Here is a 21,593-nt window from a genome sequence, read left to right on the forward strand (position 1 = left end):
ATGATTTTATGTATATAGTGAATTATTCAGCTATTATGACTAAGTGATTTTTTTTCCTATGAACTTAAAGCTGATTTTCATGTCTATGGTCATTTTTAATCTACAGTATGTATTATTAAGTTGCATTGGATCAAATCAGTAAGTAAACAAGCCAAAAATGTTTTGATTATTTATTAAGGAATTTGTCCGCGAGAATAAAATATTGAAAATCTTATTCCAGCTCAAACAGAGCTGTAATGGGAATTTCTTTGTAAACACAAAACCGCATGGAAGAAGAAAAGCTCTTTTTCACACAGAGCTGAGAATACCAAGAAAGGTGAGATATTCATTACAGTAAGTTGACAAGAGCTGGAGATATTTTCTCCCTCCACTAGTTTCTGTGCTTGTGGATCTACTAGAACACTGGAGCATGGGGACGCATGACATAAGTAGATTTGTTGGGCTGCTGTTGAAGGAAGATCTGGAGGCCGTGGCTCTGGGGCTGCAGCAAGGACTTTACTCCTGGGATGAAATTAACCTGCCTCATGATTCACAAGGCTCCACTCCACTTATGAGTGTCTGCCAGAGGGGACTTACTATGGTATGAGACACCAGGGTTGATATGATCATTATGTTTGAAAAGCTAAGCTGATAGGTGACTTTTGTGTAGTGAAGCTGATAGGGGTCTAATGTACGGATTGATTGTGTGGACATTATATTTCTCTAATGAATTCTTGTTCCTGTTTCATGAATGTATATGCTTTATTTTGCAATATCATAAACCTGTGTTCCTGGAAATATGGCCAAATAATAATTCATGACCATTTCATTAGATTTTGACATTGTTGAAACTTCTTTCATCATACATTCTGAACATAGGTGATGCATTTCCTTCTGGAAAGAGCAGCAGATGCTACGCTATGTAACAACAATAACCAGACAGCTCTTCATGTTAGTCAGCCAGCACTCCAGGGGGAGCTGCTGTTGGCCCTGATCATCAGAGATTTACCCCACCAGCAGCAGCTCTCAGAGGCAGCCTGGAGGGGAGACCTCTGCTGTCTAAAGGACCTGATGGTGAGCGGCTCAGACTTAAACTTCCACTTGCCATTTTACTATTTGAAATATGATATCAACACTAGGTTCATTCAAAGCAGGTCAGACTCCATGGAGAGTTCTCTGATGGATCAGTATTGGTCATCTAACATGATGAGAGAACAAGATATATTTTTTCCTAGTCTTTTGTGTGTGTGACAGGCCCAGACAGACTTGGTGGACCTCAATAAACAGAACAGAGATGGACTGACCCCTCTGATTCTGGCTGTAAGAGATGTGGATCTGTTTGAAGGACTGGAGATGCCATGGGAATATCAACCACTGGAAGTGGTGAAAGAACTTATGTCTCTTTCAGTGTAAGGAACCCAAATGCACTTCATTTGATAACATCACAGATTATTTTGAAAGCATTCTGAAATCTTCTTGGACCAAGGTATTTGAAAGTCACAGACTGTAATGGAGATCAAGATAGAGATTGCATGTGATTTAGAAGGCCTGTCTCATAACAAATCTTCACTAACTCACTTGTTCTTCTTTCCAGTGACATGAAGATCACTGACCAAAGAGGTCACACAGCTCTGTGGTACGTCTCTCAGATTAAGAGCTCTATAAAAGAAGAGCTTCTGAGAATAATGAATTCTTCAGCACAAGGTAAAACGAATAGAATTACAATTTGCAATCTCATTCCCATATTTATCAGTCCATCATCATCAAGTTTTCTCTATAGTTATTTGTCCAGTGTGAGAATAATCTAGCCCTGAACATGAGAGATGCTTTTTAGACAGTTGTGAAGCAATCATGCTGTATGCAAACCTTTTGTTTAGATACATTTTCTTGCACCACCTATAACTCATATAATTCATATAATACAGTGTATATCTACTTCTCAAATCATTGTATTATTGTTAACATGTATGTTCTCAGTATACAAATGCATTTTCCATTTATTATAAGAAAATTCATCCCCCAGGGTCATTTGTGTCAACTCAACCAGAGGTCCCTGGCTCAAAATGTTTGAAATACACACTGTAAATGATGATGAAAGCCAAATTATGAAAGCCAATGGATCATTATCTAATCCACAGTTTTTTAAGGGGGGTTAATTAAATTAAGATTTCCACATATAGAGCAAAACTACAGGTACATTTCTGAAATCCGAAATCTTGATATGTAATGCACTGCTTAAATCGCCACATGTGCCACTTATTCTAAAGAAAATAGTGTATTTTTCCACTGTCAAAATTGAGATTTTAAGTTTATTCTTTTTATGGGGATAAATACAGGCACATTTCTAATTTCAACAGAATTTGTACTTTGTTAGACCTTTTTTTTTTTTTTTTGACAAGAAAAACTCACATACCATGTGACCCACATTTGGTTTTCGACCATTGAAAAGTTTAACATTTAACAGCTTACGCATGAAGCCACATTAAGAGACTCATATCTCTGGGATTTAACTATATAAGGCCTTGAATAATATGAAGATATGTTAGGGAAAGTTTGTTCTGAACCAGAATCTAAAAGGATATTAAGATATATTTTATGGCAGAGGCTATTTGCATTAAGTGTAAATAGCAAAATAAGCATCTTTGCACTAAGTGCAAATAGTGTTAGATGCTATTTACACCCCGGTGCAAATTGTGGCAGATACAATTTGCACCCTTATTTAAAAACTAACATACAGTATAGTGGCATCACTGCAGCGTGTTTATTGTGTTTATATATATTGAGTCCCACAGACACCCTAGACCAACCCCTACACCTAACCCTAACCTTCCCTTACAAATCTTCACCACCGTTTTACTAAAGTAACCATATTATCACCATAGTATTTTGTAGTAAAATCATAGTCACCACAAAATTAAACATATTTACTCTATTAACACCATATTGCTGTAGTAATACCATGATTAATTGCATTAAAATATGGCTACTACAATATTACTATAGTAAAACCATGGCTAATTTTACCTGGCTCTAACCATTCTCTCAATTCCCCAACCTTCACCGAGACCAAATTACTATGAGGAGATCAACCTTCATATTAATTTTGTATTAATTATTATAAGTAGTGTTACAGGAAATATTAAGGATGGAGACAGAAAACAGGATGGGAAAAGGTGGGACAAAAGGTGGATTAGAACCCGTGTCGTCCGCACAAAAAGATGCACATCCACTCTGTTGTTACCCACTACACCATTACAGTATATATAGCTGTGCTGTGTGGCAGGTGCTATTTACACCTATTGCAAATAGTCACTCCGATATTTTATACTTCTAGGGTTATATGCATTAAACATAAAATGACCCCCCCCCACTTTGGACTCACACCATTGGCATATAGTGAAACAAGGGGCGCTGAAGTCAGCTGATTTTAATAATAGACCTACCCATTTATAAATAATGATGCTAAATAATGATAAAATAATGCTGCTGCCACCTTTCAAAGGTAATTTTTTTGGACCTGTAATTTTGCTCCAAGTCATTGGCAAAAATTGTCATTTTGACCCTATGTTTCTCATTCTTAAACAAGTAGGGAAGTTTCTTACATTTGGTTGATTGATATGAAATAACCCACCATCTTTAAGAAGTTCAATTCATAAATAACTGTTTATGTTCTCAATAAAATGACTTATTCTTAGTATTTGTATTGTATTTTTAAGAAACAACATTCATGTGCCTGGAGTGCTATTGGCCAGGAAGTCCTGATAAATTCCCCATCTGCTCTCCTTCACGTGGCTTTTGCACTCCAGTTTCAGCTAGGATGAAGGTCAGGTGTTCACACGCGTCTCACTCGTTAATGTGATGTCTCCCCACAGAAGTCCCTTTGAATCATGTGAACAAAAGTGGACAGACTTAATGACTGCTAACTATATAAAATTATAATTAAAAAAGCCTTTCATAGCATTCCATTTGGGTAAGCCTTGGTCACTGTAGTCTGGCATTACAGCTGGCTAATGATGGTGTTAGCTGATTGAATGGATCACCTCCAGATGGTCAGTAACCAACAGGGGAATTATTCAGGTGTGAATTTGTGAGAGGTTATTGTATTTAGGGTAGGGTCAAGCTCTACTGGCTTTTGTTTAACAGTTTTGTTGCTTGGTGCATGCCAGCTTTGTAGATGAAAACCTTTTAAAAAATTGCTAATACTTTCTTTATTCAGTGTTTATCTAATGCACTGCAAATAAAATTACTTACTGAAATTTTGTGTTTTGCAGAGAGAATCAACAAAGATTATATTTGCCCAAAAACACCATACAGACATTCACCAAGGTGAGTCAACAACTACACTTACAAAACATTAATTATACTCATTCTGCAAGGGGAGAAAAATACAGAATGCCAGAGGTACACCTGTTCCTCAGACTTCTAAACAGCCCTATGGCAAACTTTTCCACCACCCTGAAAAAAACACACACACACACACACACACACACACACACACACACACACACACACACACACACACACACACACACTCACACTCTCTCTCTCTCTCTCAGCCTATCCCTCAAATGATCCATGACAATGGGAGGGGTTTATCTAACTCGGCTTTTTAGGCTTTTCTGTACCAAGCTAGACTACACAGAGTCAACAGAGAACCTTCACTCGCAGATAAGGATTATTCCATGACTCAGAGCAACCATAAAACATTTAGTTTCAGTGTGGCCTGGACTAATTTAGAAAAGACTGACTTTGAGTAAGGTAGAGAAAAGTATTTATATAATATAATATATTTCTTTTTAAAATATACATTTCTATGTGTATATCTGCATATTTTGTATACATCGTTGATTGGCTAGATAAAAAGTGATGTTTATGTGTAGATGTTAAAAGGCTTAATTCTACATTTTACAATTAACATTTTTACATTAATTTCTTTATTGAATAATTTTGATTTACAGTAATATATAGTTCTTGGTACATTGTAGGGTTTCTAAATTCATTTGTACTGGGTTTTGTGCCTTTGGATACTGGATGGTTGAGTAATACTACATTGTTGTGACCTCTGTATTATGACAATTGGAGTAATTCAGCCCTGTAATATGACCATAGGGGTTGCTTTACGTGGCCTTTTATATCCAAAGTGTATTTGTCTGCATGTGTGTATGTGCACAGATAACAGGATTTGCTGTGAGGGTTCTATGGAGCCAAAGATAGATATCAGGCAAGACGGCAAAGATGAGAGGAAACGAAGCAGGTTAGCCAGCTGATCATACAGTACTGTATATACAACCATTCATCCCTTCCTCAAACTAAATTAGCATTCACATAAACAAAGACAGACAATAACAAGTGAACAAATCACACTTAAATATCAACAACACCGCCGGTGCAAACATAAATTACACAAACAAACCTACTGTGCTCACAAACAATCTGGTCTAGCCTGCATGAAACCCCATGTCCATTCAGTGCCTCCCTCTTATTTTTACACAAAGACTGTACAGAGGAGTACGGTTACAGGATCAAGCAGTCCTCAGCATAACACTGGGGTTCCAGGATGTGCTATTATCTACAAAGAAAGAAGAGGAGATTTGGCTTTGTCCTTTTTTACTCAGCAACATTTAAAATTTTTTTTTGCTTTTTACAGAAAACAGTTATTTTTTAAATTGAAAATTGTAATATAATCAATATATTTTTCACCCAGTCGGACTTCATCCTTGCCGAGCTTGTGGGACTGCAGAAAAAGCTGGGACAAAATAAGGCATCCATCACTCAATAAATTGACCTCCTCCTCGAAACCTATTCTTCCTGTTCGACATTTCACACAGCTTAGTAAATCTGCACCAATGCTGATGCAACCTCTTCTTGATGCAAGTGTGCTGCTGCAAGCTCGGGCTAACATTTATAACAGTAAGTCCATACTTGTTAACTGCAAGAAGAACTCTCTCATATTTAATGGCTAATTAATCAGATACATACAGACCTGGGGTCCTAACTTCCCCAGATAGTGATGGGGACACTATACTCTAAAAAGGCACCATCCTTCAGATGAGATGTTAAACCAAGGTCCTGACACCCTGTCAGTGTTATTAAAGAATCCCAGGGCACTTCTCATAAAGAGGGACGTAACCCTGGTGTCCTGGCCAAATTTCCCCATTGGCCCAATCATAGCCTTTTAATAATCTTCATCCATGAAATGGCTCTATTACTCTACTCTCTCCTCTCCACCAAAAGCTGGTATGTGATGAGCGTACTGGCGCACTATGGCTGCCATCACATCATCCAGGTGGATGCTGCACACTGGTGGTGGTTGAGTAGAGTTCCCCGTTTCCTATGTAAATCGCTTTAAATGTAGTGTCAGAAAAGCACGATATAAGTGTAAAATTCATTCAGTCATACAAATCAGACAGACAGCCCTATTCGGACTAGATTAATTTTCCGGACATTGTCTGTACAGTAATTGTTACTGTTGACGTCTGTAATGTTTACTGTCAATTCATACAGGATGAGCAATGTCTGTAGAAATTACCGGATAGGCGTGTCTTCATTTACGTGTTGTCATCATGTTGGAAAAGATTATTTAGCAGCAATAAGGTTATTAATGATTAGCTATATGGCTTAAGTATTGGGAGATGCATATGCTGTGCTAGGCTAGGTACTGTAGAATAAATCTTACCTAAAATTGCCACAAGCCTTAATCCTTTGTTAAGAGGTTTGCATTGTCTTGTATTCATATTGCACCTTTCAGGCTCTGCATCTCCACACAATACTACCATATGATGAAATTCAAGCACAAGGTAAAAACAAGTACTTAAAACAGTGCAGAAATATCGGGGAAACTCCTTTCTCACAGGAGATTGGGCAATATTTACACACATGATTAGTATAACCTGTAGTTATTTTTTCTGGGTGTTTTATGGAAGGTAAGAAACGCTGTTACCTTTAAAGGCGCAGGAATGCAAAATCCAGAAAAAATTACTGATCAGACCGATTCGCACAGGATTAAAAGAACCCCTGTTAATTATTGCATTACCCAATGTCATTGTATAAAACTAATCCCAATTGAATATCAAATAACATATATATATACAGTATATATATATATATATATATGTGCAAACATGTATTACTTGGGAAGCAGTTTGAAAGATTGCAGAGGACCAATTAAACTATATGTACCAGCTGAAATGTAAATGGGTCCACAAGTTAGAGAACTGTACATGCACCAAATCATTACTCCAGACTGGGGTTTCATCCAAATGTGACAGTGGCCACTGCATGTGGAGGAGATGGACTTGAACTGTTTAATACCAATAGGCAGAAACGTGGCTCAAGATCATGGAGCATCAAGGTGATAATGTGCAGAAGTTAACATGAAGGGCAGGCATATAATTATTTTTTTCTTCTTCATTGAACTACAGGGCTCAGAGGTGGTGATACAGAGGATGAAGATGTTAGACAAAAGGTAAGAATAAATATTATTTATTTTAAAAATATTTAAATAAATACAAATATGCCTGAGCATTTCCTTTCATTGTTGTGATTGCCAGAGTTCACAACCTACTCTGTGCACAAGGACACCTAAACATCTAACTCCACTGGACACTAGATGTAGGGATGGCTCTGCGCTTTCAAGTCTTGAGCACCCAATGCATTTAAAACCAACTAGCATCTTACCCCTCTCCTCAGAGTCCAGACGAAATGTGGAAAGGATCTCCAGGCAATCTGTCAGAAGATCCAAAGGCACTAGAGCAGGCAGTCAGGAGAGCAATTCCTGCAGCAGTAGTAGTCAAGAAGAGGAGGAAAATGTTCCCCAAGAGACACACAAGATATTTGGGTGCTTAGAGAAGTCATTAAATTTGGAATTGGGGTCTCATTTGAATTTTCAGGATTTAGTCAGTTCTGGAATTATCACAAAAGCGACAGACCGTGCTATTTCAGATGACAAGAAAGATGATACACCATTCAGATCTTTTGAGGTTGAGGCTAAAATGAGACAAGAGTCTTCCAAAACAACTGAAAACTCAGAAGATCTTGAGAAAAAGTCTCAAAACATTGACATAATCAGGACATACTGTACTTCCTATGATGGACCCAGCAGTATAGCTAAAGAAATCCATCCTCTAGTCAGAGACAGAGGATCCGAGTTAATTGAAGTTGAGAAGCACCTCACCAATGTGGATATTAGTGTAGTAGATCAAATTCCACTTGACAAGAACAAAACAGTTAAGTCGATCAGACGAAAGGACAGAAAAGGCAAAACGTCTTTTCACACAAATCAGTCATTCAACATTCTGGCACACAAGAACCAGAGTACTGTTAATACCACAAGAAATAGGATAAATTCACCTTGTCACTCAAAGGCAAAACTTAGAGAAAGCAAAACCAGAGGCTTAGTTATAACAGGAGAGACCACTAACAAATCATATTTGCCAAGGATGACACCTACACCGACTTATAAAAACACTACAAATGAAGCCCCACCGACAAAAAGGGTCTCTGAACCCCTTCAACACACAAAGTTGAGTGGTGATGACAAGAAACTTAGTAATAATGGTGAAAACCAACTTAACAGAGATTTGAGAAGTGCAAGACCTTCCAAAAAGCCATCATTAGGTGCAGCACAGCGAGCAAGATCTGCTGTGGACTATGTCACTTACAATGACATGTTTCTGAAGATCAGTCAGGGAGATGAAGGTCCAGCAATCTATGAAATGTTTGCAACTCCTGTTTATGAAAATCTTAGAGCAGGCAAGTCTTCCGAGAAAACCATACAGGTACATACAGTGGTTGAAGTTAAACAAATCAATGGAAAGCAGAGAGGCAAAAAAACAGTGGAGGTTAACAGAAGGAAACATGCTCAATCAGAAAGATACAGTCGAACTAAGTGCAGGCAACTCAAGAGGAGAATTAATGCCCCAAAAGGAACGATAACCCATCCAGCCTTTGCAGAGAATAAGCACCCTGTTTTTGAAAATTCTGATGGGACTTTCCAGCAGATGAAATCCAAAATACCTGATATTAAGGGTGAGGGAAGGGAAACTATAGAAAGACAATGCAGTTCCATACTGTCAGTGATTGAAGAAGTACTATCAAACTCTTTGTCTAATAAAAACATTCCCCAGCTAAATAATTCAACCACAAGGCCTCATCTCATTAAGGACATAAAACATCAAGAGCCACAGACTCCAACTGACACAAGTGCCACGGTTGAATGTGAGTTATCGAGTGTGAACAGATTTACAGCACAGCCACTGATCAATACATGGACAAGTGACAGATCAGTATCACCTGCATTCCAGAGGTTTCTGAATGAGGTGAGTGATGGACCGCTTACAGATGACTTGCTGCGGTCTTTGGCAGAAGAGTTGATGTCACTGGAGGGAAGAGATGCTGAAACACTTAAGACTGAAAAGGAAGATAGAAGGGAGTCCAGAAATAACTTGCCCTCAGAATTCAAGAAACGTTTAAATGAGGTAAAATGCTAACACGACTGGATATTTAACTTGTAAATAGATTGTCACTTATAAATACACAATACCTTACTCATCACATAAGGTTTGTGTTGTCCATTAGGGTGTTTCCTCCGGTGAACTGCATTATACTAACGGATTCTGCTCAGATGATGCTATCACATGGACAAAAGGAGAGGTTCTGGGTAAAGGAGCTTTTGGAACAGTAGGTGTCAAAATGCAGCTCCTTCAAAGCACTTTAGTTTTAACCTGATACTAATGGAACAGGGACTTCTGGTTGATACGAGTATGAGGAAGTCATACCTCTTACACCCTCCCACAGTTATTAGCCCAACGATATATGTGCATGTTAAGTTGTCAAATGGTTATTTATTCTACAGCTGCTTTTACACGTGAACATGACCTCAAAGTTCAAAGCTGCATCCCAAATCCCATACTTCTGCACTATTTTTAAAGTAGTTTTCAGTGTTCACACTGCAAATGTAACGAAGAGTAGTGGTCATCCGATATAGGTTTTTTAATGGCCGATGCCGCTATCCAATACAATGCCAATATACTGTATAACACAATTTAATATTAAATAACAAACATTAAACGCTAAAAAAAAAATCTCTTATTTACCACTATATGTACTCAATTTCACACAAAACTAAAAAATTATATTGCATTTTAAGTGGTAGATAGCAGTTTCTTCAGATTTCTGTTTTGTCATCAAATTTTTGTAATTTATTTGCACATGAATAAATTGTTAATATATTAGGAAGAAGGAAGTAACAGTACACACAGTAGTCCAGCAACCATGGATGGCATGTCGCATTTACTAAAAAAAAAAAACAGAATCAAACCAATTGTACATACAGTGCATAGTGAATAAGACATTTACTTGTATCACAGGTGAAGCGCTTTTACCTTGGGCTGCATCCGAAAACGTAGGCAGCTGACCTGCTACCTTGCTGCCTAATCAGTTAATAACATGTCCACTCTGACCTTGTTAGTTGAAAAGCATAGAGCAGCCTTGTCATGTGAATTTTAGTCTTCATATTTCACCATCGAAGCAAGGTTGGACACGATCCAGGCAACGTTGATGGACCACAAAAAAACAACTCATCTCAAACAAGTCAAATGCAAAAAGAATCAAACAAAGCCTTCAAGCCCTAGAGATGAAATACTAATTGGGCACAAAAGATAGATTTTTGTAAACAGATCTGATTTATAAAATATTCTCCAAGCCCAATAATCATGGGTGCAAATAAAAGACTTTTATGTTTCTCATTTTGTTCTATATCTTTATGATATAGGTGTATTGCGGGCTAACCAGTCAAGGTCAGCTGATTGCAGTAAAACAGGTGGCATTGGATGCTTCAAGTTCAGAGATGGCAGAAAAAGAGTATGCTCGTCTGGAAAGAGAGGTGGATCTTCTTAAGAACCTTCACCACACTAACATCGTTGGGTTCTTGGGCACAGCTCTGTGTGAGAACATTGTAAGCATCTTCATGGAGTATGTTCCAGGTGGTTCTATCTCCAGTATCCTGAACCGATTTGGACCCTTACCAGAGAAAGTGTTTGCCTTCTACACCCAACAGATTCTGGAGGGGGTTGCCTATCTTCATGCCAATAGGGTCATCCATAGGGATCTGAAGGGGAACAACATCATGCTTATGGCCACTGGGGTGGTCAAGCTAATTGACTTTGGTTGCGCTCGCCGTCTAAGCTGTCTGACTGGAAGCAAAAGTGACCTTTTGAAGTCTGTGCATGGTACTCCATACTGGATGGCACCAGAGGTGATAAGTGAGACCGGTCATGGACGAAAATCTGACATTTGGAGCATTGGGTGCACAGTGTTTGAAATGGCCACAGGAAAGCCACCCCTAGCACACATGACCAAGATTGCAGCGCTGTTTTACATTGGAGCTCGAAAGGGCTTGATGCCTTCTCTATCCGACAATTTTTCGACACATGCTAATGGCTTTGTCCAGGCTTGCTTAACCAGGTAAACCTTCGAAGAGCAATTTATTTGTCAAAGTTATTCTAAAACAAACAAAAAAAAAAAATTATGTATATTTTACAGTAATATTTATCACGAAAATTAACTGCGCAAAGCTATTGCATTTCACCCAAAAGTTGAGAACGTTTTATTTTTTTTATTTTTTTTTTGTGGTTAGAAAGTGAAGAAAAAAAAAAAGAAATCATCTGCATAATTGTGAAATTTATCTGTTAACAGCTTGAGAACAGCAGAACATTCTTTTTGCTCTTTGCAGAGATCCAACACAACGACCATCAGCAGAGGAATTGTTAAAACATCCATTCATCTCTCATCACAACCAAGTCAACAAATGGCCAGTCAACTGAAAACTTATCCATTGACCAAATCAAACAAACAAAGATAGAACTGAGCAATTTAACCAAATAATCTAAGAGGAATTATTTTAACCTTGGATGTTTTTAAAACAATGACATAAAGCAAATTGACAAATTATAACCCTAATCCATCATAATTTAACCTGGAGGAATTTTTTTTAATTTACCAAACATGTTGACAAGCAGAAAAACTAATTTCATACATGTGCCATTATGTAAAAAACAATAAATGATAACACACACAAAGACTGAGGTTAAGGTAGTGGAAACCACTGAATGTATTATTAAATCTAAATAAAATGGGGGATAAGAAAAACATAGTTGGCAGGATTTGCACTTGCCTTACCTAACTGCAATATAGGGACCCAAATTAAAATGGTTTGAACAACACTGGCCTCATTTACCAATAGCTTCACACTAAAAATGCAATCGAAAGATCAAAACCATTCATCTGCATTCAGAAATAATGATACAAAGAGGGCCGGTGAAAGCCCAGATCTCTTTGGGTCAACATTGTGATAATTAACTCAATCTCCTTTTACCCACCCATGTTTCTGGTTTTGTTATTAATTAGGGAGTTGCACAAATAGCCTACTGCTTCAAGCCAAGGAATATATTAAATGCACTTCACAGCTAAGGTTATGTAAACTTCATAGAACTATACTTTTACTTTTTGAGGCACAGCCTTTGGCATCCAGCTTAAGGTCATCTATAAGGTCAAAAAAGGAACATTGCATGGCCTCTGACAACATGCCAGGTATTTGGCAGGGTGTGGATTGCCTACGAGTTCCTGGAAGTAGTATGGAACACTGGAGGACTGCAGCTAGAAAGGCCAACGTTAGATTTTTATCACAAGGCCCTCCCCACTATAGAGAGAGAGAGAGAGAGAGAGAGAGAGAGAGAGAGAGAGAATTTTACAAGCAGCTCCAAACCTGAGAAGTTATAGTACAGTTTTTAACTTACAAGAATCTATTTCTTCATGCTCTGTAAACAGGTCTCATCCCTTTCGAAATAGACATGCAGCCACTATAGAAGGTATCAAATGGAGAGGAAAGGAAAATAAACATTCAAGAAACTATGGAAATTAAATAGCTTGATTCTGCATTCCCTCTACTATATTCTGAACAAATGAGAGGAGTGTCAGTCGTTTTAGAGGGTGCTTTCAGTCTTAAGTGTTTTATAAATTATCACTATGAGAAAAACTGCCTTTCTTCACTCGTTCTACTTAGTCTCATGTAAAGAATAAATGTTTTATGTACTATAACAGCTCTGACAATCATATACCTGCTCACGCATACAAACCAACTGCTCATAAGGGAATACTGAGGACAAAGCAGCAGTTTCACAGAGAGACGGCCAGACTGAACCGAACTGCCAGAAGATCGGGAAACAGTTTTTATTTTCTTTCTCTTATTCTTTTCATTCACATTCCTGTTTTCTTAATCATGACACCTATGCTTGATTTTTCTTTTACATTTTATCCTCTTTTCCTATAGGTTCAAGAGTTCATTCATTGGGCACTTAACAGCGAATCAAGCATATCAAAAGTATCATTATAGTCTGTGTGTTGGCCATTAGCTAGTCTGGCGCCCTCATGGCCGTGGCTCTCCACTGGTTTCCTGTGCAGTTTCACTAGGGTGCTGAGATGTCCGTAGCCCACCTGGTATGTGACAGGGGGAGGGGGGGGAAGGGAAGGTTAAGAATAGAGTTGTGAGATGACACACTGCTGAACAGAGGAACAATGAGAGGAACTACCTGCACTGCCTTTGGAGCTTTTGCTCTTTTTGGAGTGGTGATTGAGGCTGGCTTCATTCACCCTCTTGCGTGAGGAGGCAGAGCTGGATGCTGAGCTTGCCCCCTCGCCACCAGGATCTACCGGGCTCCGAAGGGCCAAACCAGCTGCAGGTGCCTCAAACCCACTCCTGCCATTGCCGCTATGTGTGTGGGAATGGGAGTGGCCATGTTTGTGGTGGTGACGATGGGCTGAGTGGTCTCTGTGTTTTTCCTTGCTCACAAGTGGGCTGGAATGTTTGCTCTTTGCAGCACACTCATCTGAGGAGCTATGCTGTTCCGAGGACACCTTAATTTTCATTTTTAGCTCCTCCTTACTTGAACCTGCCTTTTCGCTATGGGGAGGGACTGGAAGACGAAGTTTTAAGGAGCTCCCCTTCTCTCGTTTGTCCCCCTGCTTTTCCTGCCCAGGGACAGGCAGCTTCATCTTCAGGGGTGAGGCTGTGGTGGCTCCAGCACTGCTGCTCAACCTCTGCTGCCCGTGAGAAAGTTGGGGCAGGTGCTTGCGGTGATCTGTCTGTGCTGGAGTACCATAGACATCCCTGACCTCAGTCTCCACATTCTGCTGCTCTTGTCTACGTTTTTGCACTGCCAGCTCAGCGTGTTTCTCCCTGTACTTATCCAGAGACATTTTCTGTGTGGGTGCTGCAGGTGGAGGACAGGTTGTGGCCTGGTGCTTCGACACACCACTGGCCTTGTGTACATGTTTTGCAGGGTTCAACTCTGAGCTTTTGTCAGGCCGTTGTGGGTGCATAGAGGAGTGCGGGGTAAGTTGTTTAACAGAATATGGGTCTGAACGAGCTAAGTCCTGAGGCCAGTCACTGGGGGCGGTGTAAGTGTATGAAGATCCCTGCATGTTGGCAATGGAATCCAGGGAAAGACAGCTGCTTGTGTTGCCTGGTAGGGTCACTGGAAAAGAATTGGAGGCTTTCGAGAAGGCTGTATTTGTAGAGACCCCGGGAATGGCATCCATCAAGGATAGGTCCTGGGTTAACGAGGTACCTGGTAAAGAGCTGCTGTCTGAGGCCTGACCATCAGTTTTGGGCTTCTTAGCAGCTTGTGTAGCCTAGAAGTAAATACAGCAACAGCTTGAAAGCAGAGTTTAATTTAATCAAATTAATGTACCTAAGACTAAAAAAAAAGAAGCATGATTTAACATATTCCAATCACCTACCCTCCAATTCCGAATTCTCTTTAACCTGCTGGGTGTCTTTTCTAGAATCTGCAGAAACTCGTGGGTCAGTTCTTCAACACAATTCAAATGAATATAAATCATAAGTGACTTACCTAACAATGTATGTAATGTGAAATAATGAGCCTTACTGGGTAATTTAACTCTGAAATGCCAATACACGTACAACCTGTTCATGGGAAGAACACATCACCTACCATCAAGAAGCTCAAGTGTAACTGAGCTGTCCACATACTCCCACCAGTGCTTTCCATCGGTGGAAACGGGGATCTCCCAGTTGGACCACTTGCAGGCCAGGTGAATGCAGACACAGGCTATGACTGTGGGCTTGTACTGTAGGCAGAAGGTGGTGAGGTGCAGACTGCAAGAGCAGCACATCATGGAGGAGAAAGACAATAAAGAGCACAAACGATTAACTGCTGAGGAGAGGGAAGGCAATCTTGAATATCTAGAAATTATCATTAAGGACACAGAGTAATATTAAAGCACAGTCACAAAGCTATTCCTCAATTCTAAGTAACAAACTTCCAAAAATTTGCCTGCACAGTTCAGAAACCTTTGCTTATATCAACTTTGATACAGCATTAAGCTATTTAATCACATTCAGTGTCATGTAAGATGGCTACGGTTGAAAGATAACCAGCATAAAATAAAAGTATTTTTCAAGCTTGAATTTATTATACACATTTTGTGCCATATGAAGAGGTAGAAAGTAGGTTACAAGGTAAAAACTGAATGGCAAAAGAAAGCATTTAAATATAGTTTTCCCAAAATTTGTCATTTGAAGTTTAGAACAGCACCCAAAGCAGTAGGTCTAAAAAAACTGTTTGTGGGATCAAATCTGTGCAAACAAAAATTACAGGGTTGTTACTCATTATCAAGGGTAAACTTGACACTGTTGAAAAAAAGGTGTAAAGGCCTGCAGACAACAGACAAATAGGAAACAGTAAAGAAAACAAGCATATGGATACCATCCATGTTTACCACATAAGAAATGCAAGCCCATGTAAGGCATAAAGCCGGGTTGACTATGTGGCCTGATTATGTGCTTATTATGTATATCTACGAACTTGCCAACATTTCTTAATAGCAATGTTACAGCATATTAAGTTATGTGGAAGGGTTGCACTTGCTTTATTATACTAAGGCCAGAACAACAGCAAATACTAAAAAGATCTAATCTGCTACAAGAGTCCTTGAAGAAACCAGCACAAACAAAACATTCCTTCCCCAATATGCTAACAATCTTAGTAGTGTTTTACTAAAATTTGAAAATGAAGAAAAAAAATTATAATAAATTGAAGCCTCGGTCAAAGGTGGATGGTAACCCTGTGCCATAGAACAGAATCAATGTTTGGACATGGGCTAAGGAGAACATGGACATTTTTGCCGGGGGTATGTTCAACAGGCTGCATTACCTGCAGGCCATGTGTTAAGCACATGCTCCTCTACTCCCATGTTCAGACATTGCAGACAGTGCTGCAAAGGTGATGAATACTAAATGACAGCTAAAGTGATTTAAAAATAATAAATAAAATAAAAAAATGAGGGGGGAACAAACACTATTTACTTTAATTATAACAAAGTAAATAACTGTACAACGGAGACTACACCCTTTAAGGACCTTTTCACCTGAAATCATAATCCTTTGTTACCTATCTGATACCATAAATCTTTCAGTTTACGATGTGCAAAAATATACAGCCAATGAAACAATTATTTAAAATTTACAAAGCCAGGTCCTTAATGGTTTTGTTTGCATTAAAAAATAGATACATCAAAACCAAAGCACAACAGATGTCTACATCTCAAAAATAAAGTCAGACACTGAACGACAAAAAAAAATGCAACTTCTAAATAATTTGAATACAAAAAAAAAAAAAAAAAAAACTATGACCAAAACAAAGGTTAATTTATCACTTTGAGAATAAAAATCATAGGAAACAAAACAAAGGGGTCTGGGTACTTACCGTGAGAATTTCTATGTAATGTTTACATCTGTGTAATCTTTAGCTGCTATTCAGGCTACCAAAGTGTCTTTTTTTAGACAAATGCACTTCTGTAACCGAGCAAACGTGAGGTTCAAGAGCACCACTACACTTCACATTGTGCATTCAACCCCTCTGTGCCAACAATGATCCCCCGTACAATACACCGCACTGCAACCGGGGCCGGAGCCGCCGAACCCCCTCCCCACCCCACCCTGAGGGCATGTTTGAGAGGGGGGCGTCCCAGTAGCCACCGGTGCAAGGAGGGTGTTGGACACTGGTAGGGTAACCTGCAGTAAAGGAAGCTATAGTGTGCAGTTACAGTGCAACAAATGAGGTTCTGGATAACAACCTGTTGGTAGCCATGAAATAGGAAGTCTGTGCCAGATCCTTGCTTGCTGTAATAAAAAAAAAGAAAAGAAAAAATGCGAGTGAGAAAAGATGGGAAAGTGAGTATAAAACATTATAAAAGCCCCGATATACTTCCAGAGAAATTCTTCTTCGTTTAGGGGTAAAAAGAAGTTTGAAACAGCCATGCAAACGTTATACTGTTTGCGAACATCCAGACACCCGCCATACCGCTGTGGGAGGTGTTTAGAAGTACATTTAAATATGAGGATGCTCAGTAAAACCTTAACTAATTGTGACACTAAAATGTGGTTATCAATGACTTTATGCCTCTTTCTATGAGTAGAATTCACACTAGATCAGTGAAAGTAATATATATGCAGTAGAAAATGTACAATTCTTCTTTTGTTTTGTTTACATTCTGAATTTATGATGCTAATGTGCTAACACGCCATACGTGGCCATAATATGTGCAGATTACACTCTGTTGTTGTAATTTTTGATGACACTGATACTACCGCAAAGATTGGTGTTTAAGAGTGTTAATGGGAAGAATACAGACAAAAAATGATAGGCATGTCTTACTTTGGTGTTACTGGCTTTCGGCTGCAGAAGGCACGAGTAATGCAGCATATAAACAAAAGAGTGAATGGGCACTTGAGAGTATTTGAGTAGATTTGATTCCTTTTGTAGACTAATAAAAAAATAAAAAATAAAAAAAAATGCATGACATGTTCTTGGAAAATGTCTCTACACGAACAATCTAACAGATGTAGGTAAATTTGCACCAGCTCGCTAAAAACTCTGAACTTTGTTCATGTTGACTGATCTTAACTGACTGAATGCCAGGAATTAGCTGCAGGCCTCAAGGTAGGTGGAGCCCCAGGTCACACCTACCGATGAAGTGGACCATTGGCAGTAAGGTGTTTAGCAGCTGGTAAAAAGCTTCCGTTAAAGTTCACCCTGGCGAGCTGTTACGAATCACCAAAACGAACTCAAAAACACATTCTATTTGGCCAGATTGTGTTGTAAATAACATCACACCCATTCATTCTTTAATTTCGTATGAAGTATATCTGGGCCTTAAGCGAGTAAGGATGAGACCTAATTTTGCTTGATACACTGAGGGTTACCTCTCCTTGAACTGCATGCTTAGCCATTGATCAAAGTCAAATTGTTTGAATCAAAGATTAAGTCAGCACTGTATTATATATAACAGTGATTAGGGTGTTGTAAAGATCATATGAAGGAAAGTCTATACCTCGCACTAGCTGGGAACATTTCACCACATCAGTATGTGGATGTTCAATTGTTATTTCAAAGCCTGCAATATAAAGCACATTTAGTTAATTCACAGCTGTTTCACACAGCTCTGCAACAGTTGTACATAATGAAAGCCATGCATTAGTTAGAACAAAGGCTCTAAAACAAAGCATTATTACTGATACATATGTATCGTGTTACAAAATAACATACTAGATAAATTTGAAATCAAAATGGGCATCTTTGCATTGAGCCTTAATACCCTTACAACCACCATTCTGGTGAATTTAGAAGTGGAAATGTGTCTTCTTTCAGAGCCAAACTCAATTTTCTTTTTTGGTTCAAAGTCCTTAATGGTTTCAAAGGTGAACCAATGTCAGCAAGCGTTCTAATATTCACTCTGATATTTAGTTGAAAGGAACCTCCTTCCAAAGACTTACCTAAAGTCTGCAGCACTATGGTTTCAAGTATCACCAGCTCTTGAGCTTGCTGGAGGTATGCCTGAAGTTCAACAGACAATCATTACATAGTGCTTGTAATGTGTCTTTCTGTTTCTTTAACCAACAGACATAATTTTACTCAGCCACTGTGACTGAAACCATGTATTCCTGCAAAGCTAATCAGATGCAATACTTTGCCACATAAATAGCACTTAATTATAAATTGGTGTCTTCAAGACAATGACCACGTTTACATGCACTTAAGTTTATTCCAGGGTTTTTGTGAAACGACGTGTAGAGAAAATGGTTTGACACACCTTGGTTTCTCCCAGAGAATGCGGATTATGTGGCCGTGTAAATGCATTAGCAGTGTTCTTACAGGTTTTTGAAGAGTGCGCATGTGCGCTGAACAGACCGATAAATAACGTCATAGGATGGAGCACAACAACAAATCAACAAAGTGGAAAGAATTCAACATGTCTGGGAGTACAGTGGGAAAAGCACATACACTATCAAATATACTCATTTATATATCACCAATTTAAAATATCGACTACTGCCCTTCACTTCCGTGTATATGTGCTCAAGTACATTGGGGGAATCCCAGAGTTTTATGTAAGAGGGAAACCCCAATATTGCAGCACAATATCACTGCAGGTCGCAATGGAAAGTTAAGAAAACAAACACAGCACCAACTCTGGAATATCTGTAAATAAAGTGAAGTTACAGAAAATAAAATGGCGAAGTCTTCCTCGGATCCCATGTTTGTTATTTACACAAGCGTCGCAAGGAAATTACATTGCTGTGGAGAAAAATGCTTTTCTGACTAAGCCACATGTATACGTGAGTAAAGAGAAAGCCGCAAACACAGTGCATGTAAACAGGAACGCCACTTTCCAGCCTTAAGCAGCTTTCTCACAATAAACAGCTTTCTGGTGTCCATGTAAACAAGCTCTATATTTCTTATTGGTAATTTCAATTCAAAGAAGATGTCTGTTCAACAACACTTAATTCAAATCCCAGCACTAGCACACTAGATTTCAAAAAGTGATTCTGTAAAGACATAATCTGTACTCTCTTGTGCACACAAGTTTAGTAAAATGTATTCAGTGTGATGAAAAGGTAGAGGAAATTGATGGGGAGAAAAAAGATAACACCAGAATTCACCAGACTTACATTACTTTTTGTATCCAGTGGAGGCTCCTGGGGGTTTAAACATGCATGCGCTACTTTAATTACATGTTCAAGTTTCCGTGGTTGTTCTTCAACTTTTGCAGCAAGAAATAATGTTGCTGGGGAGATGGTCTGTGGAGAAAAAAAACACGTCTTCACATGAGATATTACACATACTGACACAGTTGCATCAAAGTTTATGAATATTTATATATATCAAACAAAAAAGGACAAGGTGTTTCCCACAGGTTCATTGTGACTCTTGCAGTTAACAGTGTTCTTAAATATTTCCTTTTACTTTAAAAGGAATAGTTCACCAAAAAATGACAATTCTCTCACCATTTACTCACCCTTATGCTGTCTCAAACTCTTATGACTCTTTTTCGGAAAACAAACAATGCGTTTATATCTATACATTCCAAGTCCATGTAAAAAGACAAAGGCAGCATAACTTCCATCCACCTGTACCCATGATCTGAGATTCAAGTGCGAGTTTGTGTAATCAAGCTTCGAATCATGATCGCACCAAGGAGACTGCAGAAGGCAAGATTTATAGTGAAAAAGGAGTTATCTTTTAAAACCGACTGCATCGCTTCAGAAGACATTGATTAAACCACTCAAATCATATAAATAACCTTATACTGCTTTTATGTTCTTTTTGGAGCTTGGAAGTTTTGGACCCCAAGGCATTGTATGGATATGAACATCATATCTCCTTTAAAAAAAAAAAAATCTTTGTTTGTGTCATACGAGTTTCAGACGGAATAAGGGAGAGTAAATGATAAGATGGTTACAGTTAGCTTTAGGCTCATAAATAAAGCTGTTTGAAAGGACTTTCATGTTAACATATGGTTCAAAAGGGCATGCAGTACATGTGATAGGCAGCATAAATGGAAACTTACATTTCTGTGGAATTTGGTGAAGGAGTGGTACATATAAAATCTGTGCATGTAAACAATGGCAGTATTTATTGTGAGTTGAGACCTGAAGATTAGAGTAAAGGAAAACGCAAGATCATGTAACTTCAAATTCCGTCATCTACTGGCCTATTTTCACAATTTGCCCAAACACAAACAAATACCCCATAAGAGGTTCAGGGCTTTAATATTTACAGTAAACTGAGATAAGCGCGAGCTGGCAATATAACGGGGTTTAATTAGGAATATCAACCAATTTCAGTCGAATTTAAGGCTAATATAGATTTTAATAATAAAAAAGGTATTACAGAATCTACATCTATTCTAGATATTACAGCAACCCAAACTGTGACAGTGAGACTAAACGGGCCTGCTGTTGACCAGCACGTCTGAAGGATACACATTTAGTCTCTGGCCCATATCCTGAATGAGATTTGCGGCTTGCTGTCGGTACGACAGTTCTCTGTCTGGTTCCATTCCGCAGCGGCGGGACAGGGTGGTTTCGAGCTGCTCCCGCGTGAAAAACCATTTGGACGCTGATCCCCGGCACGTAGCCATTACCGTCCAGCAGAAGATCTGAGTGTGAACGTCACGTACGCGCAGCCACACGCTTCTCACTTACGTCACGCACGCCCGGTCTCACGTCTGTGAAGTACGTCATACAAGCGCTA

The 21,593-nt window shown here is 38.9% G+C and overlaps 3 protein-coding genes across 3 annotated transcripts; 1 reads left to right on the plus strand and 2 right to left on the minus strand.

Moving 5' to 3' along the window:
- The first annotated feature begins 4,963 nt into the window (after positions 1 to 4,963).
- On the plus strand, positions 4,964 to 12,715 carry map3k19 (mitogen-activated protein kinase kinase kinase 19). Its single transcript, XM_051708239.1, has 7 exons — positions 4,964 to 5,233; positions 5,684 to 5,889; positions 7,401 to 7,444; positions 7,530 to 9,455; positions 9,556 to 9,657; positions 10,751 to 11,442; positions 11,711 to 12,715. Exons 1-7 carry the CDS (start codon positions 5,049 to 5,051, stop codon positions 11,799 to 11,801), a joined length of 3,246 nt encoding a protein of 1,081 aa, XP_051564199.1. The 5' UTR covers positions 4,964 to 5,048; the 3' UTR covers positions 11,802 to 12,715.
- Positions 12,716 to 13,308: 593 nt separating this feature from the next.
- ccnt2a (cyclin T2a) lies at positions 13,309 to 16,735 on the minus strand. Its single transcript, XM_051709512.1, is given in 3 exon segments — positions 13,309 to 14,667; positions 14,776 to 14,846; positions 14,991 to 16,735. Coding segments are annotated over 3 exon segments (1,695 nt in total). The 5' UTR covers positions 15,256 to 16,735.
- On the minus strand, positions 15,016 to 21,513 carry LOC127446915 (cyclin-T2-like). The gene is made up of 7 exons (XM_051708238.1): positions 21,323 to 21,513; positions 20,908 to 20,989; positions 20,009 to 20,137; positions 18,833 to 18,893; positions 18,391 to 18,453; positions 16,764 to 17,179; positions 15,016 to 15,154 (listed from the first exon to the last, which is right to left on the minus strand). The coding sequence occupies exons 1-6, from the start codon at positions 21,478 to 21,480 to the stop codon at positions 17,100 to 17,102; spliced, it is 573 nt and encodes a 190-aa protein (XP_051564198.1). The 5' UTR covers positions 21,481 to 21,513; the 3' UTR covers positions 15,016 to 15,154; positions 16,764 to 17,099.
- Positions 21,514 to 21,593: the final 80 nt, after the last annotated feature.

The sequence above is a fragment of the Myxocyprinus asiaticus genome, chromosome 10, assembly GCF_019703515.2.
Source record: "Myxocyprinus asiaticus isolate MX2 ecotype Aquarium Trade chromosome 10, UBuf_Myxa_2, whole genome shotgun sequence".
Lineage (NCBI taxonomy): Eukaryota > Metazoa > Chordata > Actinopteri > Cypriniformes > Catostomidae > Myxocyprinus > Myxocyprinus asiaticus.

Coding starts and splice junctions, on each gene's coding strand:
- map3k19 (XM_051708239.1), top strand. CDS start 5,049: ATGACAATTGGAGTAATTCAGCCCTGTAATATGACCATAGGGGTTGCT. Junction 5,890..7,400: donor TCGGGCTAACATTTATAACA/GTAAGTCCATAC, acceptor ATTGAACTACAG/GGCTCAGAGGTGGTGATACA. Junction 9,658..10,750: donor GTAAAGGAGCTTTTGGAACA/GTAGGTGTCAAA, acceptor TTTATGATATAG/GTGTATTGCGGGCTAACCAG.
- LOC127446915 (XM_051708238.1), bottom strand. CDS start 21,480: ATGGCTACGTGCCGGGGATCAGCGTCCAAATGGTTTTTCACGCGGGAG. Junction 20,990..21,322: donor ATGGGCCAGAGACTAAATGT/GTATCCTTCAGA, acceptor TCTAATCTTCAG/GTCTCAACTCACAATAAATA. Junction 18,894..20,008: donor CACTGGATACAAAAAGTAAT/GTAAGTCTGGTG, acceptor GTTGAACTTCAG/GCATACCTCCAGCAAGCTCA.